Genomic DNA, 24,929 nt, shown 5'->3' on the forward strand with positions numbered 1-24,929 from the left:
TATTAATGGAGTAAAGGGAGGGTACAGGAGTTGCAGTTCAGTTACAGTAAATTATGGGTACAGTTTACAGGTGATGGATGTGGTTCCTCATGCTAGTAGTTGGCAGAAGAGGGGCTAAATAAATCATCAGTGACTCATATTTAAATTTAACTACAAAAATAAATGTCTTTATCTTTTTCTGCAGCAGTTGCCAATTTTTAATCAGATACTCATCTGAGAATAGAAGATGTCCAGAAGAAACAGTTTCAAGCTAGATATAAACTTGCTTTGACACATATTATATGTTGTTGGACACATGAAAAGATTTTTGTGGTAACACGTTGAATACCTATCTCAGCCTTTGACTGCTACAGGAATGAATGAACAACATTTTGTCTTCTTGTGCAACTCCCATGGACTTTACTATCGTTTCTGACACTCTGGCTGTTTAATTTTATTTTGCTTTTGATGACTAAAAGACTAACAATTGTTTAGTGCTTGTATTTTTAAGATATGGCATCTGGAATGTATTGCAGGTAACCGAAAACTGTTTATGAGTGAAAAAGACATAATTAATCAGAGTGACAACAGCCAGTGCAGCTAGTTAAGCCAGTTAGCGAAATGTTGCTTAGAAATTTTAGGGCTGGAGCACTAAAGGTTAGAAATTGTAGTAGATGGTTGTGTGAGTAGAGATGTAAGCAATTCTAGTCCATTACAATTATGTGACATAACATTCCACTAAATCAGCTGCTGCAACGATGTTCTTGTATTAAAGACAGCACTATGCAATATAACTCAAGTAGACATAGTAGAAAAGGTATTGTCATGGGCACCATGACTGAGAAATAAAGAAATATACAACTGAAGACTTCCGTTCTGTAGAGATACTTTATTGACATGAGATCATTGAATAGTTTATTGCTTGCATAACAAAACATCATGTATCTCATTACATGATATGTGTAATAAATAGTGTATTAACTATACTATATACGATGACATACTTTTACTGCATTAAATATCTTTTGAAGGCTTTCTAATTTGCGTTTGTTGGCACATTATTCGCAGTCAGTAATGCCGTATACTGTTTCCAGAGCATTAGTCCAACATCAGAATATTACAGATATTTATTTATGTTGACATATATGTCGAGTTCATGAATCTATTTTACAGAGATACTAACACTAAAATGAGATCATTTAAATGTACCAAAGTTTTCATTATTTTTCTAATATCCCTCGCGTTATGTGAATATCACAGGCCGAGCAGGCTGATGAGCAGAGCCGGCAAGCAGCTGCGCCAGGAACTGTGCTGCAGATGGCGGTCGTCACAGCCCTGCAAAGAAAGTGGACGCAATTAACTTGCATAAGAAAACTGTGCAGCAGTACCAAATATAGTGACCCTGGAAACAGTTTCATCAATTTCAGAGCTTCGTAAGGGAACAACTTAAAATGTTGTACATAATCTGTATGTAAGTGATCCACAATATGGAGCTGTAAAGGAAGTATGTTAACACACCAAATAATATTGTCAGCCAGTATATAGAGGCACATCCTTATACAGAATGTTAAAGAGCGTCAAAATTAAAGTTATTATTTAATTGTAAATGAAAAATTGCGAGAAAGTAAAGGAAATCCTCATTTCACTATCGTTAAAATTACGTATCACAGGTCACTTCTTCAAAGCCAAAAGTAATTACGCTAATGACACAATCGAATATTAAATGCATTGGAGTTGTATTTCAGCGAAACTCTGTTCAAACCTCCGTCTGGACATTCGATTTGCGGTCGTGCTTCTACATACAGGGCTATTACAAATGATTGAAGCGATTTCATAAATACACTGTACCTCCATTCATTGACATATGGTCACGACACACTACAGATACGTAGAAAAACTCATAAAGTTTTGTTCGGCTGAAGCCGCACTTCAGGTTTCTGCCGCCAGAGCGCTCGAGAGCGCAGTGAGACAAAATGGCGACAGGAGCCGAGAAAGCGTATGTCGTGCTTGAAATGCACTCACATCAGTCAGTCATAACAGTGCAACGACACTTCAGGACGAAGTTCAACAAAGATCCACCAACTGCTAACTCCATTCGGCGATGGTATACGCAGTTTAAAGCTTTTGGATGCCTCTGTAAGGGGAAATCAACAGGCCGGCCCGCAGTGAGCGAAGAAACGGTTGAACGCGTGCGGGTAAGTTTCACGCGTAGCCCGCGGAAGTCGACGAATAAAGCAAGCAGGGAGCTAAACGTACCACAGGATGGTGCTGCACCCCACTTCCATCGTGATGTTCGGCATTTCTTAAAAAGGAGATTGGAAAACCGATGGGTCGGTCGTGGTGGAGATCACGATCAGCAATTCATGTCACGGCCTCCACGCTCTCCCGACTTAACCCCATGCAATTTATTTCTGTGGAGTTATGTGAAAGATTCAGTGTTTAAACCTCCTCTACCAAGAAACGTGCCAGAACTGCGAGCTCGCATCAACGATGCTTTCGAACTCATTGATCGGGACATGCTGCGCCGAGTGTGGGAGGAACTTGATTATCAGCTTGATGTCTGCCGAATCACTAAAGGGGCACATATCGAACATTTGTGAATGCCTAAAAAAACTTTTTGAGTTTTTGTATGTGTGTGCAAAGCATTGTGAAAGTAGCTCAAATAATAAAGTTATTGTAGAGCTGTGAAATAGCTTCAATCATTTGTAATAACCCTGTAATTTCAGCTTTCACCAATTAGGGTGAAGCTCAAGTTCGAGTGCTGTTCTCAGGCACAGGGTGAGTTTGCTAGTTTGCTTAATATCACATAATGGAAGCTACAGCGAAAGGGTTTGTTGGTGGAGCTAGCAAGAGACATGTACTAGAGATACCAACAGTATCCTCTCCTGTGGAGACTGGTACATAATATTCTTTCACAGCTTGTAGGCCTCCAGGATTAATAACCACTCATCCACTTCACTGTGACTGGTGGGTCAGTGATAGGGTTGGGGATGTGTATGGCTGAGGCAGCAACCAGAGAGAACTCAGTGTATTACACCCATCCCTTCTAACCAATGAGTTTGCAGTACTGGCGTGCACTACAACTGTAACTGAAACAGTACACATACTTCACATCTTAGGAAGCCTGCTGTGCTCTGTACCAGAGGGAGGCAAACAAAAGGTTAGGGGTCTGTCAGTCATAGGCAATTGAAACGTACCTCTTAGGGAAATGGCAACAGGGAGTGGGAAGGAACACCAGGTTCACTCTGGGAGTATGCCTTGGGAACTCATTCAACATGCTGAAGAGACTGTCCTGGCGACCATTAAGGGAACAAGGTGCGACCTACTGGGATTGTGGTACATACTGGAACAAGCAATTCCTGGTGTCTGGTCTCTAAGGTCATACTTGAATCATTCCAGTGACTGTCAGAGAAGGCTGAGAATGTCCAGTCGCTCTCACAGAATTCCAGCAAATTTCACACTCTGCATCATTGTCCCCACGACTGATGTCACACTCAGGTTCTGAGTCGAGAGGAAGGGTTGAAGCAGGGACTTGAAATATTCTGTGACAATCTAGTCTATGAGTTCCCTGACTCATGTGATAAGACTGTGAACTGCAGGGTCCCCCTTAGAGAGTCAGGTGTGCACTGCACATCAGAGACCGGTACAAAGGTGGCTGATTGTGTGCAAGGTGCACACTAACTTTTCTAAGCTTAGGTGACTCTCCACGCAGTGCAGGTAATTATAGCCATACGAGACCCCACAGTATTAGTGTAAGATCTAAATAAATGACGCTCACGGATGAAATGATTAAAATCATTGTGATCAATTGCCGAAGCATGCACAGCCTAGTGTCGGGATATGAGGTGCTCCTAAGAATCAGTGGAGCTCTCATCACATTAGCTAAAGACTAAAGTCCAAAACTGACAGCAGTGATATTTTTTGAGTGTATCTGAGTGTATACCGAAAGGATTGACTAACGTGAAATGGAAACTGTGTGGAGACACTCAAACCTACTGAGTCAGAAACTGAAGTTGTGTACAAGATTGTTAGGGTAGGATTCATTATTACAACAACCGAATATGTTAATTAGAGTATTGTAAGTTGTGGATATGACAAAACATCATACTATACAATACCAAATGCCATCTCTGAAACTTATCATAAATAGTTCTGAAACCTAACCTCGACAGAAATGTATTAGCAATGTCTTAGTGCAGGAACTGGTTCTAAGCTCAGATTCTCAAAAAGTCTGTGTGCAGAGAGTCCCATGTTTACTAACTTAATATGAAGAAGTTCGAAGAGGAACCACCATCCAAAAACTACTTCAGAGACAGTTAAATGGGGGAGATGACTTTTAACGATCAATAATTGCTACTTTGTGGGCATTTGGCTTTGGCCCAAGGCACATTCCTGTCTCCTAGAGCTGGCGAAATCATTACAAGCTCTAAAGACTCATTAGTATTTTCAAACTCAAACACACTCAGCAAAACTAGCAGTTTATATGTAATGGCTAAAGCTGTCACTATACACGGCGCGTTTCTGATCATGTATCACCCAAGATATAGTAATCATCGTGGTTTCCTCACTCTCTGAAAAGGGATTGCTACACCTTAGAGGACTTGACTTGCTGTTCATTATGATTAGCGACCGCATCACTCCCCAGCAGCAGTTGTCAGATGTATCTAGCGTTCAATTCACACAGCCTGCTTACGAAAATGGGCGCATGTAACAGAGTTGTGTTAACTCTGTTAGTGATCGTCGAAGAAGAAGAAGGGAACCAGTTACAGCAGTGACGTAGACTGCTGTCTTGTATGTAATTAGTCTGTTTCCCTGCCACATTCTCAAAATCTAACTCTGTCTTCTGGATGAAGAGTTTTCTTATCTGTAACAAATAACACGGAGTATTGCAGATCAAACTTCTATAAAATTTGTTAGAAAGCCCAACAAGAAATTAAAAAAAAAGTACACGGAGGAACCGAGACGCCAACCTTCAACATCTCTCATCATTGTCCACTATTCTACCAATTACGCTACAGCGTTGATATGATAGCCACGGTTAAGTTATCCATCACGCAAACATATAAAGGCTGTAACCATAGATGTCAATATTTATTATTTAACTGTACTAAAAACGTTGCGCTTCTGATAAATCGTGAGTGTGGCGTAGCACTGAAACTGCATACTTTTATAGTACGCATTCTATAATACGGAAGGCACCAAATAATACGATAAGCCTTTAAGTACTGATATGCAATTACCCGTCATTTTACTACAACAAATCGTACCAAGCGACGCATTTTCGAGAGATTCCTCATTTGATGGTACTCTGAAAGAGCTTAAGTTCATAGCATGTAGTTATACACTGTCCAGTGACATTAAAGCGACTAGAGGTGCAATTGTTTAGCAACTGATCATCCAGATGAAGTAATGGTCTACCAGCAGAGTCTCTTCAACGACTATTCAGCAAAGTTGGTGTCTATGGGATCTGCAGGAGGCGCCTGGTTCATATACCCACGCTGACTGCTGCTCACCGGCGACGCAGGCTGGAATTTCTACGCCACTACCGCAGCTGGAAGTCCACAGAGTTACAGCAGTTGGCCCATCTCACGTGAATCACGTTTTGCGCTCCACTGGACAGATGGCCTTTGGCATGCGTGGCGTCAAACGTTCGAAAGCAAAACACCCTGCAACAATTGTCACAAGGTTCCAGGCCACACGGCAATCCCTGGGTGATCTCGTGATTCTGTAAGGCACAACCGGATCAACACATGTGTGCATCAATTCTTGGGGACCCTGTCCACCCCTACATGCAGTTTCTTCTTCCTCAGATCGACAGCATCTACTAGCAGGAAAATGTAATGTGTCACACGGCTCACACAGTACATGCGTGTTCAAAGAGAAGCAGCGTGAGTTTACCATACTCTTCTGGCCATCAAATTCCCCAAATTAAAGCCCAATCGACAATCTGGGGGATCATCTCAATTGGGCTGTTCCTCAGCTGAGAAACCTACCACAGCCACCCATGGTAGTTGAGTCAGTATGGCTCCACAGCCCTGTCAGTACCTTCCAGAACATCACTGACTGTCTTCCTGCGCTCCTCGAAATTGTCGTCACTGCAAAATGTGATTATTCAGGCCTTTAACAGGTGCCCATATTAATGTGGCTCGCCAGTGTAATAGAAAATCACCAAATACAGACTTGAACTCCGTAGGACTTAATCCAGTATGGGGTCTCCTACACGTTAGCCATGGATGTTACTGTAATGGCTTCCAGGACAGATGTTATGCTGACCCTAGTTCGAAACAGCCTGGTGGCTTATGGACGAGGGTTGGTGTGCACCAAGCAAATTGTGGTTTTTAGGGGTCTTTTCATATCCCACTAGGTGAATACTGTGCTGGTTCCCATGTTCTGCCTCAGATACACAATATGTAAACGTTTAAAGCACTTTCTCACACTCAGAATTCGTTCTATATGCAGACAGGTCGGGTACACTGCTTCAGTCTTCAGGGGCAAATAGGAGACTGATGATGTTCATTGTTTGGCATCCTTAAACACTCAACCAACCACACAAGTGTGTTCTAAGTTTCACTTATGATGTAAAACTGATGTAGCATCTCATTGGCTGTGTTCCTCTTCATGAGTCAAAATCCGATTTGGCAGATTCTTTCCTTCACATCTCGCTGTGTAGTGTAATGTAGAATACCCTACTGTGATGTCACTAAGCTCGATCAGCTTCTTATCCACAAATGCCTTCACGTATTGTGAAAGAACACCTTAACAGGTGGGACATGATGTCATCAGAAAACTTCCAATGGCCGACTGAATATATTGGCCTGGAAACTGGAAGACATCTTATTGGTGATGTAGGCAAATCAGTCGAGCAGTTCGTTTGTAAACATCTTTCAGAACTTTAAACTGCCCAGTTCATTATTTGTTATTGTTATCTTCAGCTACTAAAATGAACGTCATGAAGTTGCAGTTCTGTTAATGATAAGTATTTCTTCATTGCTAACACAAGTAGTTACTGTAATTTCTTAATGACCAATGAGTGTTATCAAGGATCTTGCTTCAAAGTTATATTGTAATTTATTGTATAAATTAACCAAACATATACAAATACTTTTCGAAATTGTGTCTATTTACGTTGTATTTTTCAGACAATGGAAATGTTGAGGTGCTGTACAATAGGTGGCTGTAAAAGCAATCATAGACCACAAAATGAAACAGCAGGCATATTTTCTTTGCTCAGTGATGGAGACCTAAAGAAAATGTTTCTGAGAAAAATTCCCACTGACATCACAAAGCTGAAGAAGCCTTTAATATGCATAAAGTATTTTAATGATAGAGCAAAGTAAAAAGAGAACAATTTACAGTTGATGGAGTATTAAAGACTTTCGTAAGGATTTATCCAAAGCGGAAACCAAATGCAGTGCCATCAGGTTTCCTCAACCTGCCATGATACCTGACAACAGCTGGACCATCACGCAGAAAATTATGTACCGCGATATATGGTAATTTTAAAAACAGCAGTGGTGTGAATCCTGGAAGATTATAGGTGGTATGAATATCAGAATGCTACTAACAATTTGTGAGATTTGTACAAATATTTTGTCAAGTGCTACCCATATACACAAGAATCATTACTGCAGTATTCAGAGTAGCCAAAAGATAGTGCTGTTTTTATTGCTACTAGTGATGAAATACCCAAAAATTATTACATCAGTGACTGTTCAGAAAAATTGAGTGTCCTACGTTCCTTGACAAAGTATAAAATTACCTAGCATGAAATGTCCAACGAATATGTGTCATTAAAATCTAAGCATGTGTTGGATAGCCTAATTAAATATGTTGAACCAATAGTGTCTAAAGAAGACATCTTAAACATCCAAGCTGTTGTTCTAAATACGGTGAATACGTCAGAGGAGAGTTTTTCAGGTGATGGTTGTTCACAGTTGCGAATGATAACTGAAACATCCAGTTTCGAACTAAAAATGACAACAGACGCAGGTACAGTGGGAATACATTGTTATTGTTAGGTTCTCTTAATGTACATTAACCATCAACATATGCTGCTTTGCACGCTAGTGGTTATTCGTGTAAGCATCTGTTGCCCTCAAGCAATGTAAGGAAGCCGATAAAGTTTGACTTAAATGGTTTCACTGCAGATGGTAGTACAGATTACCTGAAGATTAAGAAAAATGTTTTTAAGATCGTGAATTAATAGTGGTAAACATGCTCCTGGATGAACTTTACATTGAACCTCACTTGATCTTTTAAGGAAATACAATTATGGTGCCAGTAAAACTGATGACAGTGATGTAGTAACAACATACCAGGTTTTCATAATATCCAATGTCGTTTCAAAATTCAAAGCTGTTGTGTCGATAAAACTTGTCAGCAATTTCACTGCAGCACAGCTGCATTGTGTGTTCTTACATGTAAATAGTTATGTAGAGAAAGCTGGATTTACTGTGTCAGTAACGGAAAATAATGCAGTAGATCGAAAAAGTTATAAGATATTTATTCTTATTGGTGTTCTGAAGCCTTATATTTCTCATCCTGTTAACAATATTAGAAACTGAAATTTCTGACATTGTACATATGCTGAAATTTATCCATAAAAGGTGGGACTGCTAAGCCTGAGAGGGTGTTGAAGTTCCCTGACTTCGAAAGTTTTTACCTTAGTTACTTCAGCTTTTGTGTATTTGGAATGGATGCACAGAAAAATAAGGAGTCATTAGTAAAGTAGTCATTTGTTGTCACATAAGGCCCTATTTCCTTACAATATTGGGAGTCAAATTGTTAACCTAGCAGTCAAGGTTTTATCTGGAAGAACTGTAATTGCTTTAAAGGTTTTTAATTCTAGAAAAACAGGCTTTCCACAGTCTGAATCCACAGCACCATTCATACAAATAATTTGTAGCTGGTGGCACATCGCCAATGTAAAATGTGACTATGAATGTCAAAGATTTAACAATGAGTACAGGGAATCTACAGGATCAATAGTTCGTTAGAGTTACACTTTTTAAGGAAAACATCATTATGGGTGAGAAACTGTCGACAGAGTATTCCTACTTCACAATATTTAAGTCCTCAGACTTTTCACACATTAATCAAAATTTCTGACGCATTTTTAGTCGTGATTCCATGTGGATCTCAACATTACAAAATAAATTCTACATTTGTCGAAAATATCTGTCTTTTTAGCTTCAGTGGGGCATTGAGCGAACTCAGCAGCGGTGGATGAAAATTTGCTAAATGTCAGATATTTCTTTTGTAATTTATCATATACAACTGCTGTTTGAATCAATCTTGTCTGTCCTTCTGGACATGCAAGCCCGAAAGAACAGATACCATCCATGTACAAAATTACATATTGCCAAGTCAGTTTCAGAATGACAATCTTGAAAGTAGATTTAGCTGTTATCATCAACTTAGTGGTGCAAATTACTATGTAACTTATATCCAAATGCTAGAAAATGAGGAACATTGAGATTCAGAGATATAGTACTGCTTAATTCTTTGAATAAAAATCTCCGTCTGAGAACTCTGTTTCCTTATTCTGGCACATTTGATGAGTGTGTGAATCTTGAAAAATATTCTGTGCTGTTACAGAAGAATCTTGATGTATCAAAGATACCAAAAAGCTTTCTGCCTGTACTAATATACATATCTGGTTATTCCAGAAAGAAGGAACTTCCCCTTTAAGTTGACGAGGGAGATTTACACCTCCTGGCTGCAATCTTCTAAGGAAATTTGATCATCCATGCTGAATGACTTCATTGTTGAATATGACCATGGAAAGTTGATTGTTCCTACTGTTATGGTGACTGCTCTTGCTTGGTTCATGTTGAAAGGCATATTGGATGTGTGTTCAGATACTTTCATTGGAGATGTATATCAGCTTTCTGTTTTGCACAGAACGTGTAGTCTAAAGCTGGAGAGATGTGGTCGTGTTGAAGGTGATTTACGTGATGTTCGTAGATCGCAGAGAACTCTGAGGAATCAATGCAAAATATCAATTTCTGATCCTGAAACGAAATGCTAAATAACCTAAAAAAATATAAATAAACTGCAACAAGTAAACCACGCGGAAGACAGTTAAAAAACCATGTGAACAACAGAAGTAACGTCTTATAAGTGCTGGGCATGTAATTTCCAGTATTTAAATATGTAAATGCCACATTTTCATTTCAGATTTTGTCATATACAGTACAATATCTGGAAACTTTGGCCTGTTATGATTCGTTTGTATCCATGTGTATTGTGCATCTCAGTAATGAAAGCTGACCTTTCTGTAGTGCCACCACTATCTTTCAACACTATTGGGTAATGTAGTGACGTTACCATGGCTGTTGCAATGGTCCAGGGAGTGGACGATCATGGAGCTGACCAAACACCATCACATCAGATACAGCAGCAACACCACCAGCCAGTTTCCACATTGCAAGCAGGGCAAGAAGCATCACCAAAAAAAAACGACAACACAGCAGGAAAGCAGGTTGGCTGTGGCATCACAGGGTCAGTTGCTACACCCCCAAGCCATGGATTTGTTATGGCGTACACGGCCGAAAGCAGCACTTCACGAAACAAGTACGCATCAAACCTGCATAAATTCCCATCGTATTTAGTCAAAGGTACCACACTCTGGTGGCACCACCTACGAAGTCTGTGCTGCTCGATGGGGTGGCACGGTTCTACAAGCAGTCACCACAAGATCTGGCCTCCGTCCACAGCAGGATTGCTGCTCACCCCATGTCCACTTAGGTGCCTAACAAACGGCGGGCTACTGTCGGGGACACGGGACACTTAAGCTGCAGCCAGCCCTCTGTCTTGGAGGGCAGCTTTTCGAGATTAGGATGGTGCAGCTGCTCAGCCTCTTATGTCTGTGTGGGCAAACTGTAAGTTGTACACAAAAAAGAAAAACAAATATTTGTTACTAGATAGTTGGCCTCATGTACATTGCACCACTCAATGTATTCTTCCAATGTACTATTTTAGACCACTCAAAAGATCTGTTACATATTGTTTTGTAAGGAAATATCTTTTGTAAAACATCGTATGATTACTTTTCATGAATTGTCTGGTGATGGAGTTGTTTTATACGATGTACTGACAAAAATGCAGTTGTAAACAAACAAATGCAGCGTATATTATGTATCCAGAGCCGCCTAGCAGTTTAGTCCACTTGGCTTGCACTTTGTCCCTTGGTAGCAATTTGCACTTGTCTCATGATTGAGAATGTTTGTGAGATACAATGTATGTGACTGAAATAACACTGGTAAGCTAGAAGCCATATTCTACTCATTGCACTACATCTCCAATTCATGTAGAAATGTAACATACTTTCATATATTCTGATACCAGTTTTGTGTTGTATTTTATAGCCTTTGAAATTGACGGAATATCGAAACCCGTAAGGTGATTTTGGGAATAATAAAAAGTGTGGTCAAGACATCAGAAAAGGTATTAAAGTGCATCCAAATGGCCGTTTTGTGTCATGGCATTTTCATGCAAATTGCACCTAGATAGCCAGTCGCTGTGGCCGAGCAGTTCTAGGCGCTTCAGTCGGGAACCGCGCGACCGCTACGGTCGCAGGTTTGAATCCTGCCTTGGGCATGGATGTGTGTGATGTCGTTAGGTTAATTAGGTTTAAGTAGTTCTACGTTCTAGGGGACTAATGACCTCAGAAGTTAAGTCCCATAGTGCTCAGAGCCAGCCAGCCAAACCGAAGATAAATATTCTGCTACACATAAATGTGGTAGCTACTAGGTGATAATTCAGTTGATTAATTCTACTTCCTATTTTTTACGCGTTTCTGAGAGCTGTGCTTTCTCCACAGGTGGAAATGAAGGAGCAGAAACCTTATCAGTCAACTTCAGACGAAGCGATACAATGAAAACCAAATGCCTTTGACATCAACGCATTGTATGAGTTAGAAACATGTATCTCAGTTATAATAGCAATAACATTTCCGAGACTGCTTAGTAGATTTATTGGTGCCCTCAACACTTTACATCTGTTTGTACACACTACATATATTGAATGATTTGAAGGAAAATGAGACATTGGAAGAAGGTAAATTATTGTTCATCACAACAAGTTTTTAAAGCACATACGATTTCCAAAGTATTATTGCTTGAATCAGTTGATAATAATACATTATTAACTATTACTCTCGGTAAAATGCAGGTTTAACAAGAGCTATGTAATTCCGAAATGAAACAAATAAATAATCTATTAGAAGATTCTGAAGTACAGTTTCGTGTGTGTGTGTGTGTGTGTTTGTGTGTGTTTTGGTCGTTTCATTACCAAATATTTCTAATGCGAGTCCTCCTAATCAATTATCACATGAAACCAAAACGACAGAGAATACAGAGAGAAACTGCGCTATGGTATTCAGCACTTCCTGTAGTGCCAAAACATGCTATTAGCCACCATGTTTCACGAAGTCTCTGCGAGTGTTTTGAAAGCAAGAGAGAGCGTGTGTGATTTTGTAAGCTACACTACTGGTGAACTTCTTTTTGGAGTCGTGCCTGCTATGTGCTAAGAACATAATAAAGCTCACATACACTGCGTAACAATTACTATTGAACAGAGACATTGTTGGACAGAAATAATCACAGGCAATGATGGACAACATGAAACACAATACATACATAAAAAAGGTGGAGTGATATATTTGTAACTAAAAACGGTACGAATTTCAACACATGGGAAAGCAGGATAACGTTCGTACGTTCATCTCTGACACAGGTCAGACTTCCAACATACACATCGATATGGGACTCTCTGTAACTAACGTTCTCTCCTCAGGCACTAACCCATATTTTGCACTCTTAAGGAGTCCTTGGGAGATGTAGTCCCACTCCTGTCTCAAGACGGTTTTCAGCTCTTGCACAGTTCAGGGAGGGGGCGTTTATTGAAAACCACGTCTGCCAAGAGCATCCGAGGCATAATGTGTAGTGCTTAGGTCCTGAGAGTATGGAGGTCATTCGATACCTTCGATATTTTCACTTTCCAGTGTGTCTGACACCTCAGAAGTCTTATGTGGGTGAGTACCGTTCTCCATAAACAGAAGTTTTAATCCTAAGGCACCCTTAAACACTCTGACATGGACTAGAATGATCTCCCTGCAATATTGCAGTGCTGTAACAGTATCTCAGGCAAAGACAGACAGCAGTGTTTTGCCATTGTGGATTAAGCCTGTCCACACCATAACGCCTAGGCCATACCAATGATGTTCATGAACATTCTGTGGCATATAATGTGTTTCTCTCTCTCTCCACACTAACTGGTGACTAGAATCACTTGCCATAGTGAAACAAGATTCGTCAGAGAACATCACTCTGGACAAATGTTGGAGGCCCCAACCAATATGCTTCCTGCAGCAAAGAACTCTTTCATGGCGATGGGGTGCTTGAAGTGGGATGCATTTAGCAGGCTCCCAAGCATACAAACCAGCCAGACTTCTGTTTCTGATGGAGATAAGTGTTCGGGTTGCAGCTACAAGGCCTGCAGTGATCTGATTAGGAGTGAAGTGTCTTTTCCTCTTCACCAGTAGGGCTATGTATTGATCCTCTCTTGCTGTATGGTGGTCCGTCTACAACCACTGGCTTCTTTTCACATAGCATTTCCACCTTCAGCATTATTGTGGCCACAGTAGTGACACTGTGACCAACATCGAGCCAACCAATTGCTTGTCCAGTCATAAGCACTCAAATGATATCTTGGAGACATGTTACTGTACCACAAGGAATGTAGCATTAATCAGTTCCACAACCACATTTGTCAAAAATTATGCTGAATGAATTGTTGAATGCACACAGAGCATTCATACACGTGTTTCACTGCAATTACCGCTCCCTGCCCTCTACATTTCCTTGTACTACAATTGGTTGGGCATTCTGTAGAAATTGTCAGTTCTTCCATGGCAATTCATAGTTGTTCCTTAGCAAGTGTCAGTTGTTTCTTAGAAACTTTCAAGCAGTGTATCTCAATAAAAGACTGAAGTGGATATATTTACATATATTCTGTAACTGTGATGTGTTTTGTGTGCATTGATGTATTTGTTTACATGTGTAATAAGGTTTGTTTTACCCAAGGTTTCCACAGCATATAACTTAGCCCATATGAAATTCCAAGAATTTTTTGATGGTACAGATGTCTGACAAAGGCTTGCATCACACTTTGTAAACATTTTTGGAATGTCTGTAGCATAATAGTGTAAGTTATTGTTCTGACTGAAAACAAATTTGCTCGAAGGAAGGCGTTTTATAAAATAAATTATTTAGTTTTTGACAGTTGCAGTAGGTGTTACTGCATTAATTGCTTATGTTACTTTCTGGAATTTTTAAGTGCAGTGTTCTTTCCCATTAAATAATATGTTTACAGGCAGATGGGCCTATAATATTTTATGAACAGATACTTGTCTTAGATTATAACCTTTCATTACAACATGAATCCTTAGTATGCAAAGTAAAAAGTGCAAACTACTCTAACAAACAATCTTGGTATTCTTTTATACATGAGTGATCATTTTGCGAAGTTTGCATCCGTTTAATGAGCAGGTGGTTAACCAATTCATTAGGATGTTAGTTTAGCTAGACTATGTCTCAAGTATTAGTTTCACAAACTCACGATCATGCAGCAACTTCGTCATATTTTCTACTGGCTGGATGGATTGTGTCGTGATGTATCTGTTCCCTGGGTCGGAGTTTACATATTTGATCCATGTAACATACAGTTTATTTCACTTGCTTCAAATAAAAATTTCAAATACTGTTTATACAGAAGCAAACTTTGAAGATAACCTTCTTTTAACTCTCTTCTCCTGAACTTGTGGGTCACACATATCTGCAACTGATTTTTGAATTTTTCTGTATTGCATGTCTAAGTATGCTGAAGGTGTATTAAACCACATGAAGACTGGTCCTATTTCGTTTGGTACAGAAGTACTTGTATGTATTTGTTACAGTAACTGCAGAAATATCATGTATATCAAGTGTTAGGAGTAAAATCCTCTCTGGCCATAATTGCTAAATATTGATAGCTGAACATTATCCCTTGGTTGTTAGACACATTATCTTTCTCTGTCTGACATCATGTCCACCCTCCTTTTTTTTACTTTTGGAAAGGCAACATTTGTTCAGTTTGCTTCACTCTGGTCGTTGTGCTGCCTCTCTATAGTATTCTATCTGTGTGTGAAACCTACTACCTTACTACGTTCACTTTTCATAAATTGTACAGTGATTCTGGTACTTTATTTCCTGCAGTTCATAAATGAAAAAAATGTTCACAGAAAGTACTGTTATTATACAAAATAACCTTTCAAAATAAACCACTAATACAATGTTTCTGGGTGACATGTTGATGTACTGGAAAAACTCTTTTTTTGAGAAGTGGAAAGTAAACAAGAATGAAAATCGTACAGTAGTAAAAATAGTGTGGTTTTGTAACGCAAGGGGGCTATACATAAATAAGGATTTTCCTTTTTTGTACAGCAGAAGATTTATATGGACATCGATGGCAGAAATAGGATTTATGATGACTACTGATGCTTTCCTCTGACACGAAAAATAGTCCTTCTTGTCGTCATTCTTCTTATGTTACAATTCATGGATTAGGCACTGAGCCTACTTACATCTTCACAAATTGTCTGTCCATCTTTTCTTAAGTCTTCTAACGTCCATTTGCCCTGCCAGTTTGTATTTATCATCCTACTATTCTATAATCATAATATAATACAAGACCCTTCATACAGCCATGAGAATCTTTTTTGTGTGAACTGAGTAGAAAAATGCAAATAACGAGCGCCCTACTTCTAAAAAAAAAAAAAAAAAAAAAAAAAAAAAACTCATCATAAATCCTATCCTCCAGTTTTTCTGTAAATATATATAAGAATTACATATAAGAATTTTTACAAACCAATCTTAGTCTAAAGAATATGGGCAAGTTACACTTACATTACCGACTGCATAACTTAAATTTTAAAAGTAATGTTTGGGCTCTGACTGGAGCCTCGTGACATGAACACAGTATGTCTGTTAAAATTGTTATAGTAGAAGAGAAAGTCATTTTAGCTTTCAACCACTCATGGACGTCAACACTGTTTATGTCAGTACAGCTGTCGATTTGCCCTAATTATTATCCCAAAAAAATGAACTAGATGGTGTTGTAGGTCCTTTTCTATGTATTCAAACTTCAATATACCACAGTTTTCCGTTCGCTGAATGACTTGACGGAGACCTTGGTTGTACAAGTCTGCATTTTGGCTGTTCAGGAACCGTTTCACTTTGAAAATCAGTTCATCATCATTTTAGAAATGCCTCCACACAACTGTTTCTTCATATAACAAAAAAGTAAAAAGTCAGTGGGCACCACAGGAGAATACAAGGATTGAGACAAAATCTGATGGCCCAAAGAAGCAACATGTGTGAAATATACAGAATCTGCTGGGCCATTGCCATGGAGCATAAACCCATTGTTGAACAATTTCCCACGACACATTGACTTGACAGCCATCCGTAGCCTTGTTAGTACATTTAGTTCATTCAGTATTGATTGGCACTCCTCATATAACGCCTGCAAAGTAGCAGTTTGAAATGTGTGTCGATTTACGCATGAAGACAGACTTAGTACTGTCTACCACCATCATATGGACATATATTGGTATATTGCAGCAGCATTTTTTCCACTTGTAAGTATGCTGGTGGACATCGATAGGGCAATATTGCAGCAGACAAGCATGGGCAACAGTGGACAGTGTGGTTTCTTGAAGGGACGAAGTGACTGCTTTAGACATACACAAGAACTCAGTAGCCACATGTGGGGTATCTGCACGAGGTCACAGATCCATGTTTAGTTGGTTGCCAGAGTACAGAGACAGCACAGGCTGTGCTGGAAAACATAAAGCACTGCGCATCCATCCAACCACCAGCCACACCAACCAAAGAATGCCCAGTGTCAATGAACTGATAATGGGGCACAGGCGAATCGTGTTTATTAAACTGGAGAAGGCAACTGCTCTATTATGGGGAACCCCATACCATCATCCCCTGAGGATTTCAAGCTGTGTGCACAATGGATGCCCCATTTTCTCACCATTGCACAGAAACAGAAATTTGTGGAGGTATGCCAAAGGTTGGTGCAACAGTACAGCGTAGATCCACACGATTTCTTTAGGTGACTGGTCACTGTCAATGAGGTATGGCTCTACCATGAGACTCCAAAAAGAAAACGCAAATCTATGGAGCGGAATCATACTGGGAGCCATTACTGGGGCCAGTAATGCAGAAACAAATGGCAGCAATGTTCTGTGATCAGGAAGGGATACTGCTGGCAGTCTTGCTCCCTCCTAATACGACCCTCAACATTGATCAGGATTGCAGTTTACTGCACGAACTCCAAAAACACACTCAACAATGCCACCACAGACAATGTGGCCATGGTGTTCTGCTCCAACATGACAATGTGCAGCCACAATGCAATTGCCAGAACATTGCTACCATGAATGGAAAGGGTTTACTGTGATGCCACATCCTCCATGTTCACCGGATCTGATCTCTAGCGACTATACCCTATTGACACAATGAAAGAATTTATGTGGGGTAAGACGTTCACCACCAACAACAAACTTCATGCAGATGTCCGCCGGTGGCGCTGGGATACAACAAATAATGGTCTGCTATGCAAATACACACATCAATAAAAGTTTTGCATCACCCCAGTTAAGAGAACTCCTGAAGCGAGATGTTGACTGTGGATATTGTATCACACAGCCTCTTTGACTGTTCAGAGAAATCACTAAACCTGCCCAAAGATGTAAACAACCATGCATGACCAGCGCCTATTAGACTGATGGGGCCCGACAGCCGACCAGTTCCAGTCATTCCACCAGGAAGGAGGTACACGGCTCATGTTGCCTGTAGTTTCACCATGCCTAGATGGTCAAACCCACGGTTCGATCACATCCGCATTGTTACTTTGTGCCAGGAAGGGCTCTCAACAAAGGAAGTGTCCAGGCATCTCGGAGTGAACCAAAGCAATGTTGTTCAGACATGGAGGAGATACAGAGAGGTAGTAACTGTCGATGACATGCCTTACTCCGGCCACCCAAGGGCTACTACTGCTGTGGATGACGGCTACCTATGGGTTATGGCTCGGAGTAACTGTGATAGCAACGACACCATGTTGAATAATGCTTTTCATGCAGCCACAGGACGTCCTGTTACGACTCAAACTGTGCGCAATAGGCTGCACGATGCGGAACTTCACTCCCAACAGCCATGGCAAAGTCTATCTTTCCAACCGCAACACCATGCTGCATGGTACAGATGGGCCCAACAACATGTCAAATGACTGCTCAGGATTGGTATCATGTTCTCTTCATTGATGAGTGTCACATATGCCTACAACCAGACAATTGTCGGAGACATGTTTGGAGGCAACCCGGTGAGGCTGAATGCCTAAGACACACTGTCCAGCGAGTACAGCAAGGTGGAGGTTCCCTGCTGTTTTGGGTTGGCATGATGTGGGGCCGACGTACACTGCTGGTGGTCATGGAAGGTGCCATAACAGCTGTACATTACACGAATGCCAACCTCCGACTGATAGTGAAACCATATGGGCAGTATATTGGCGAGGCACTGGTCTTCATGGACGACAATTCGCGCCCCCATGGTGCACGTATTGTGATTGACTTCCTTCAAGAGCTCCCGCACAGGGTTCACTATATCAGTTTAGGACAAAGATGATGTCACAAGAAAGAGCGGTAGCAGGATGCAGTGACCATCTACCCCTGTGCAGGATTAACCCATGAGAATGATATGGGAAAATAACCATCACTTTGTGATCAGCTGATTCATGGCACATGTTCTGTGGGCGAGGAGAACCAGAGCATTTCCATTAACTGGGCCAATCTTGAATGACATCACTCCTATCCCAAAACATTTGCACCCATTTCAACACTATATACAATGGCAATGTTGCATCACCAAATGCCTCATACTGTCCCTGGAAACACCATTGTGCACACCATGTGCCACTTCAGTCTTGATCTACACGTTTTTCATGTTTCCTAAATATGCTGTTAGGGTACTTGATCTGGCCTTCTGTACTTTCAGTACACACTAACACTGACTCAAAGCCATCGCCACTCATTGTACTACCTCAACTGACCTGTCACCAGCTACATACAGCACACATACCATTGGATGCACATCCTTCATGTTACTTTAGCATTGCCATTGATTTTTATCCAACACTAGTAACATCTGTGCTTCATTGTCTTACAATTAATGCTGTAACATATAATTCTGAAACAATTATAAGCAACATAACGTTCCTTTTACGCTAAACGTTTGGCATTCTATAAGTTTTAGTCTCTGAAGAAATTTTGATGTACAAACCATAAGTAATCAATGCTATTTGAAATCCATAATCAAACCTCTGCCTCATGTGGATATAAAATTACGTTCATTAAACATTAATAGTTTTGGAGCCTATCTTAACATCAGGTATATAAAGTGATACCAGATTTGCCAGTGACTTTGTCAGAGTTTGGACTCTGAGAAAACACGTTTCTGATAATTTTATTTAACTGTATGCATCACATAAATGATGTCCAAATTTGATGGTTTAGGGCAGCACCTCTCATGCTGTTTATTGATATTTCTTGATGCATCACAAATGTAGACTATGGAACAAACTTACAAAATTTTAAAAGGAAAATAAGCATTCATGACAAAGTTCTCGCTAAATTCACAAATGTTCATACCGGATTGTCAGAAGCTAAAAGTTTCAGCTATTTGAAAGACAGTTATTTTGCATTACTTGTAAGTTATACTGGTCTCTGACTTACATGACACTATATGATGATACTGCAGTTAATATCCAGTATACCACATAACAATTTTCATAATTTAGTAATAAATATGTAGATACCACAATGAATAATTACTAACTTCACTTACCTGTCAGTTGAGATAGTATCATTCATCAGTATCTAATCTACTTAATGATCTCATTATTTATGGATGTACATGCTTATTTTTAAGGCCTGTATGATAAATGTGAATAAATTACCATAAAATTCCATTATGTGAGCATATTTAAATTTTAGTACTACAAGAGCAATTCCACTGTAAGTACAGATGTGATAAGATACTAGCAAATCCTTTCAGTTAAGTTATGTCCATTTTGACATACAATCAGAGCAGTATGCCTCACATGGATGTGAAATGAAAGACAGGATGAAGGAAAATATAAGAGCATGAAAAGGTTTTTTTAAATCTATGGACTGGATGCTTTCCACTTTCCACTGCCTTGTGCCTCCATTGCTAACTTTGTCCATTCTCATATTCCAAGATTTCTGTGCAATCTTTCTCTTGATGAGTTTTCACTATAGGTAATTTCTTTATGATTCCAATATTCATATGTCCAGTCAACATGTTTTCCTCATTCTGCCATTTCCATCCCTTATGTTCCTTTTTTTTATTCTTAGAACTATTTGTTCACACATCATTCTGTCTGTCCATTTCATTTTGATTCCATTTTTATCCACTCCAAAACTGTCCAAATAATTTTCCACTATATCTTCAATTGTCTACGAGTCACTCCCATATAACACTACACCTCAGCAAAACACTTTGCATATGTTTGTCTTATCTCTGCCTGTTCTTTTGTCAGTCAAAATACGTTTCACTGCTTTAAAATATCTTTTATCCATAAATTATCTGTCTCCTATTTTTTCCAACTAGCTACCATTTTATGCCACCAAACTTCCATAGTATCTGAAAGCTCTTACTTTTTTCTAAGGTCTTCCTTCCAAACGTTATTTTGACAGTATCTTTAAGTTTACTGATTGTCATTATTTTGGTTTTTCCTACGTTATCATTGTTCAATAACATTTCACAATTTTTATGATATCTTCCATTATAAATTATATTTCTTCCCCTGGTTCTCACAACACTGCTTGTTCATCTGCATATTCAATTGTTTGTATCATATCTCCTCCTACTTGTATGCTTCTTGGAATATTTAGCCAATCATGTCAACTTTAAAATATTTTGATTTATTGTAACTAATGACTTCATTGTTTAGCTTACATATAAATGTGTGTGTGTGTGTGTGTGTGTGTGTGTGCGTGTGTGTGTGTGTGTGTGTGTGCGAGAGCGCGCATGCGCTCGTATGCACACACATGTGCACTATGTGACTCACTGACTATGTTCTTCCATATGTACTGAGCACTCTCACAGACCATTTAACTACAATCAGACAACAGATAATGGGCTGTTTTTCCAGTACCAGAAATCACAAAAGTGTATTACATGTAGCAACACACAACTGATTCTTGCTAGGAACAGTATGGGTATGTCATTCTGTTAAGGTAAGTGACATTAGACTTCGAATTATATTAAATATGATAAAACCCATTAATAGCTAGAGAGAATGTTAACTGTTTGTGAAGTTAAGTCAAAGGAAAGGTCCTGCTAAAACCAAAGGAAGTCATGCAAATTACACAACGAATTTTAAATGTAATAGGAAACTGAAACAGACATTAAATCATTTTCCTAGAGTCTTTATGTATCATCAATATAAGGAAAATATTACCTGGTTGTTTTTGGTTAACAATGTGTTATGGAGACAGCACTGAAAACAGTGACAGTATTGCAATCATAGTGAACAGTGACAAATCTTTATTATGATGGTACCTAAGAACTAAGCAACTGTTTCTTATCTCTTTTAGTGCTACCAAGGATTATATGCAGAACTCTGCACATGTATTAGCATAAATACTACATTAAATTTCACTTTAATAGTCATAACAGTTTGATTGTGTGCAACTTTGATTGTTGAAACTATTTTCTAGAGCTTTGCAATCATGAAGTATGAGGCAGTTAACATCAGTTTTTTACTGTAAATGCTTTTGAGCAATCTGATTAGATATCCCGGTTTTTGTAGATCATCTAAATATTGAAATGGTACCTTAAACAAAATACCAACTCCTCATAAACAGCTATTGTAACCCAGAGAAGCATTACATCTAAAGCCCACTCAATAGATTGTTAAACATAAGGTAGAAAAAAACAGTTTCATGTTTATTCTTTTGTGGAGGTGTATGAAATCCTTGTAAAAAAGTATTTCGAGCACATTACACTATGTTATATCTGTGAAAATTTAATTTTCAACAAGTAAGAGACTCAGAAATGATAAAATTAACTATTTGTTTCTTAGATAACTTTAAATGAGTGTGGTATTTCTAGTAATAGCAACTGAGGCAAGAAAACAACAAATTACAAGGATCAACTCCTCAATAATTTCCTTTGGTAATTCTTTTGAGGGTGAAACAGTATTTACAGTTTATGTACTGCAGATGTATTCTAACATGTCCATTTTAAGTGATGCGTTAAAACTCTCACTGCTCTATAATTGAAAAATTACATTCCAAAAATGAGTATGGCTGTTTCATAATAGGCAGGATTATTAATTTGAAATGTGAAATGAGTATAGACTCTTTTGAAAACCATTGCATTTACTTTAGGTATTTATATTTACTATTGTGTCTCACCCTAAGTACAAACAATTTCTGTCAATGTGACTAAATTTAAGTATGAGCCAGTAAAGTAATGTTTTGCAATACTTATTACATGGCTACTTTCCCTTTGTTAATACTCGCATATGCAGTTGGCCTTCAATGCTAATAATCAAAGCTAAGCACTTGACTTGTTAATAATAAGTGGGTCAATGATCATTTGTCATTTCAAAATAAGGAAGTACTTACAACAGAGATTTTTCATATAACCTTGTTAATTTATGTTTCCTGCAGAATTCTCACTCATGATAGTCATGTTTTACAATGAATAACACAATGGAAATATGTGATGCAGACAGTTGCCATATGCAATAAATCTATGCTGCCGGTTTCTGTCTCACACTGCTGCACAATGAAATGTAAGAAAACTTTTGTGGGAAAAATGAAATGAGTGTTTTGATGATGGCACAGAGAGTCACTTCCACTTTTTCTTTAGCTCAAAGTGACTACTTACAATCTGTATATAAACGAAACTAATACAGTTTATGGAGCTATTGAGATATAATTTCATGATTTTTTAATTATTTTATTTTCCCTATATTTTTATAGGGAAGGCCTTACTCTTCATTGTAATCATAATAATAACTATTCTGATCAATGTTTATAGTTTAAAATGGAAGACATATGAAGATCAAGCTTCAACTATGGTATTTCAGATTTTTGATACAGATCTGACATAAGGTTAGAAGTTCTACTGAAGTGGTCACAACAAAAAAGCAATAAGTGAAATTACTTGTTCCTTAATAACGTTTATTAAAGGCAATCATTTTGATACGTAGCATTTTATTTTCAAATAAAATTTCAGTGCCTGAGAACTGCTAATTTCATCCCCTTGTGCATTACCAAGCTACAAAATAGTTCTGCTTATAGGTTTGCTACTGACGAGATGATGAAAAAATGAATATGGCAGACAAGCAACAGGTGACTGCCCCCTAGTAGCAGTTTAACACGACTATAAGTATGGGCACAACTGTCCTACGTGTGAAGTCTATATGTACATTGTTAAAAGGACAACCCTAATGTGGGTTTGCTCGTTGAACAGAATATATAAACATATTAAGATACATAAGTGTAAATATTAGAGTGAAGACACACATAAAACGATCAACATCTTAAAATTAAATAACCAGCCTAGATAGCAGTATGTTAAAGTGACCACTTCTAGGACACAGGAAAGTGTGACGACCATGGTTCGAATCTGCTCACAGATTAATGATGAGGGCTAGTGTGCCAATCAGCCTGGATATGGCTTCTGGGTGGTTTCCCACAACCCACTAGGTGAATACAGACTGGTACCTGCATCCCACTTCACATTTCAAAAACTTTATGACACTTGCACACAGCATTTACTCTAGATGCAGACAGATGGGTACACTGATTCTGTGATGGACAGGAGACAGATGGCCTTAGATGTTGAGACTCCATAAACCCCTAATCAGCAGAGTTAAAATAAAATAGGATATGTTTCGACCAATGTAGTATCACAAGTGTATCATCATAGTTGTGCTAAGTTATTTTTATGTGTTATTTATGCTCACAGAGTGACAAAACCTACTTAATGGTTGCACTTTTTTCATTTTACTTACGGTCTTATTATCTGTGATGATTGTACCCACACATACTATGGTTGTGCATAGCTCTTATTATGAACTCTATCACATATTGCTCTTTCTCCACATACTTAAATGTCGAATACAATTTGTTGTAAGCATAACAGTTTTTATTCTGGTGTAGGTTGATAGTGCCCAAGGGGGGAGAAAATAGGTAATTTCTGCATAACAAAATAAATTCTTCATTTCAAAAATAAAACTGCAGGCTAAGCAGGAAAATGACTTTCTGCAAGAAATTTACAGAGACTGAAAATGCAAACATGAAGGACTATTGATCCTTAACACTAATATGAAGAAACGAATGAATCCTCTCATTACTGAGTCATGTGACTCAGTCCTTGAGGTGTATTTAGTTACTGATTTATAGGAAGTAGAAACAATTTAACATCTTTGATTACAAATTGCCTGCTTGTATGTAAATATTCTGTTTTTAATGATGTTGATCTCTGCATTATGTGTTTGATAGCTGCACACCAAATGCCCTGCGAGAGTTAATTGTTGTCTTTCAGTCAGAAGCCCACCACACCTCATTAAAAGGGAATGGAGTCTGCCCAAGGGATCTGAGTGTTTTGGTCCAGGGTCAGAGCTCATCCTTACTGGAGGTGTTTCGTCGGCGTCGGCGCAGCACATCGTCAGGTGTGAGAGACACAGCATCAGAGTCACTGTCAACATCAGCACGGCGCTGCCTGTGGCTGTCAGACGCGGGATCTGGGTCCACCAGACTGATCCGTGAGCTCACTTGCACGGGTTTCCTGGACAACAAG

The 24,929-nt window shown here is 39.0% G+C and overlaps 1 protein-coding gene across 2 annotated transcripts in view; it reads right to left on the minus strand.

Annotated features, from left to right (window-relative positions):
• Window positions 1–848: 848 nt before the first annotated feature.
• The window catches only part of LOC124554098, a 207,078-nt gene continuing 182,997 nt past the window's right edge, over window positions 849–24,929 (minus strand). Inside the window, exons 4-5 of one of the 2 annotated variants that reach the window (XM_047128163.1) lie at window positions 24,763–24,917; window positions 849–1,314 (exon numbers count right to left, since the gene is read on the minus strand). In XM_047128163.1, coding sequence (XP_046984119.1) covers window positions 1,307–1,314; window positions 24,763–24,917 — 163 coding nt within the window. In that variant the 3' untranslated portion in view covers window positions 849–1,306. Of the gene's footprint in view, window positions 1,315–23,288; window positions 24,918–24,929 lie in introns of those variants that run through there. The other variant, XM_047128162.1, reaches the window with a different exon arrangement.

Source organism: Schistocerca americana, chromosome 11 (assembly GCF_021461395.2).
Source record: "Schistocerca americana isolate TAMUIC-IGC-003095 chromosome 11, iqSchAmer2.1, whole genome shotgun sequence".
Taxonomy (NCBI): Eukaryota; Metazoa; Arthropoda; class Insecta; order Orthoptera; family Acrididae; genus Schistocerca; species Schistocerca americana.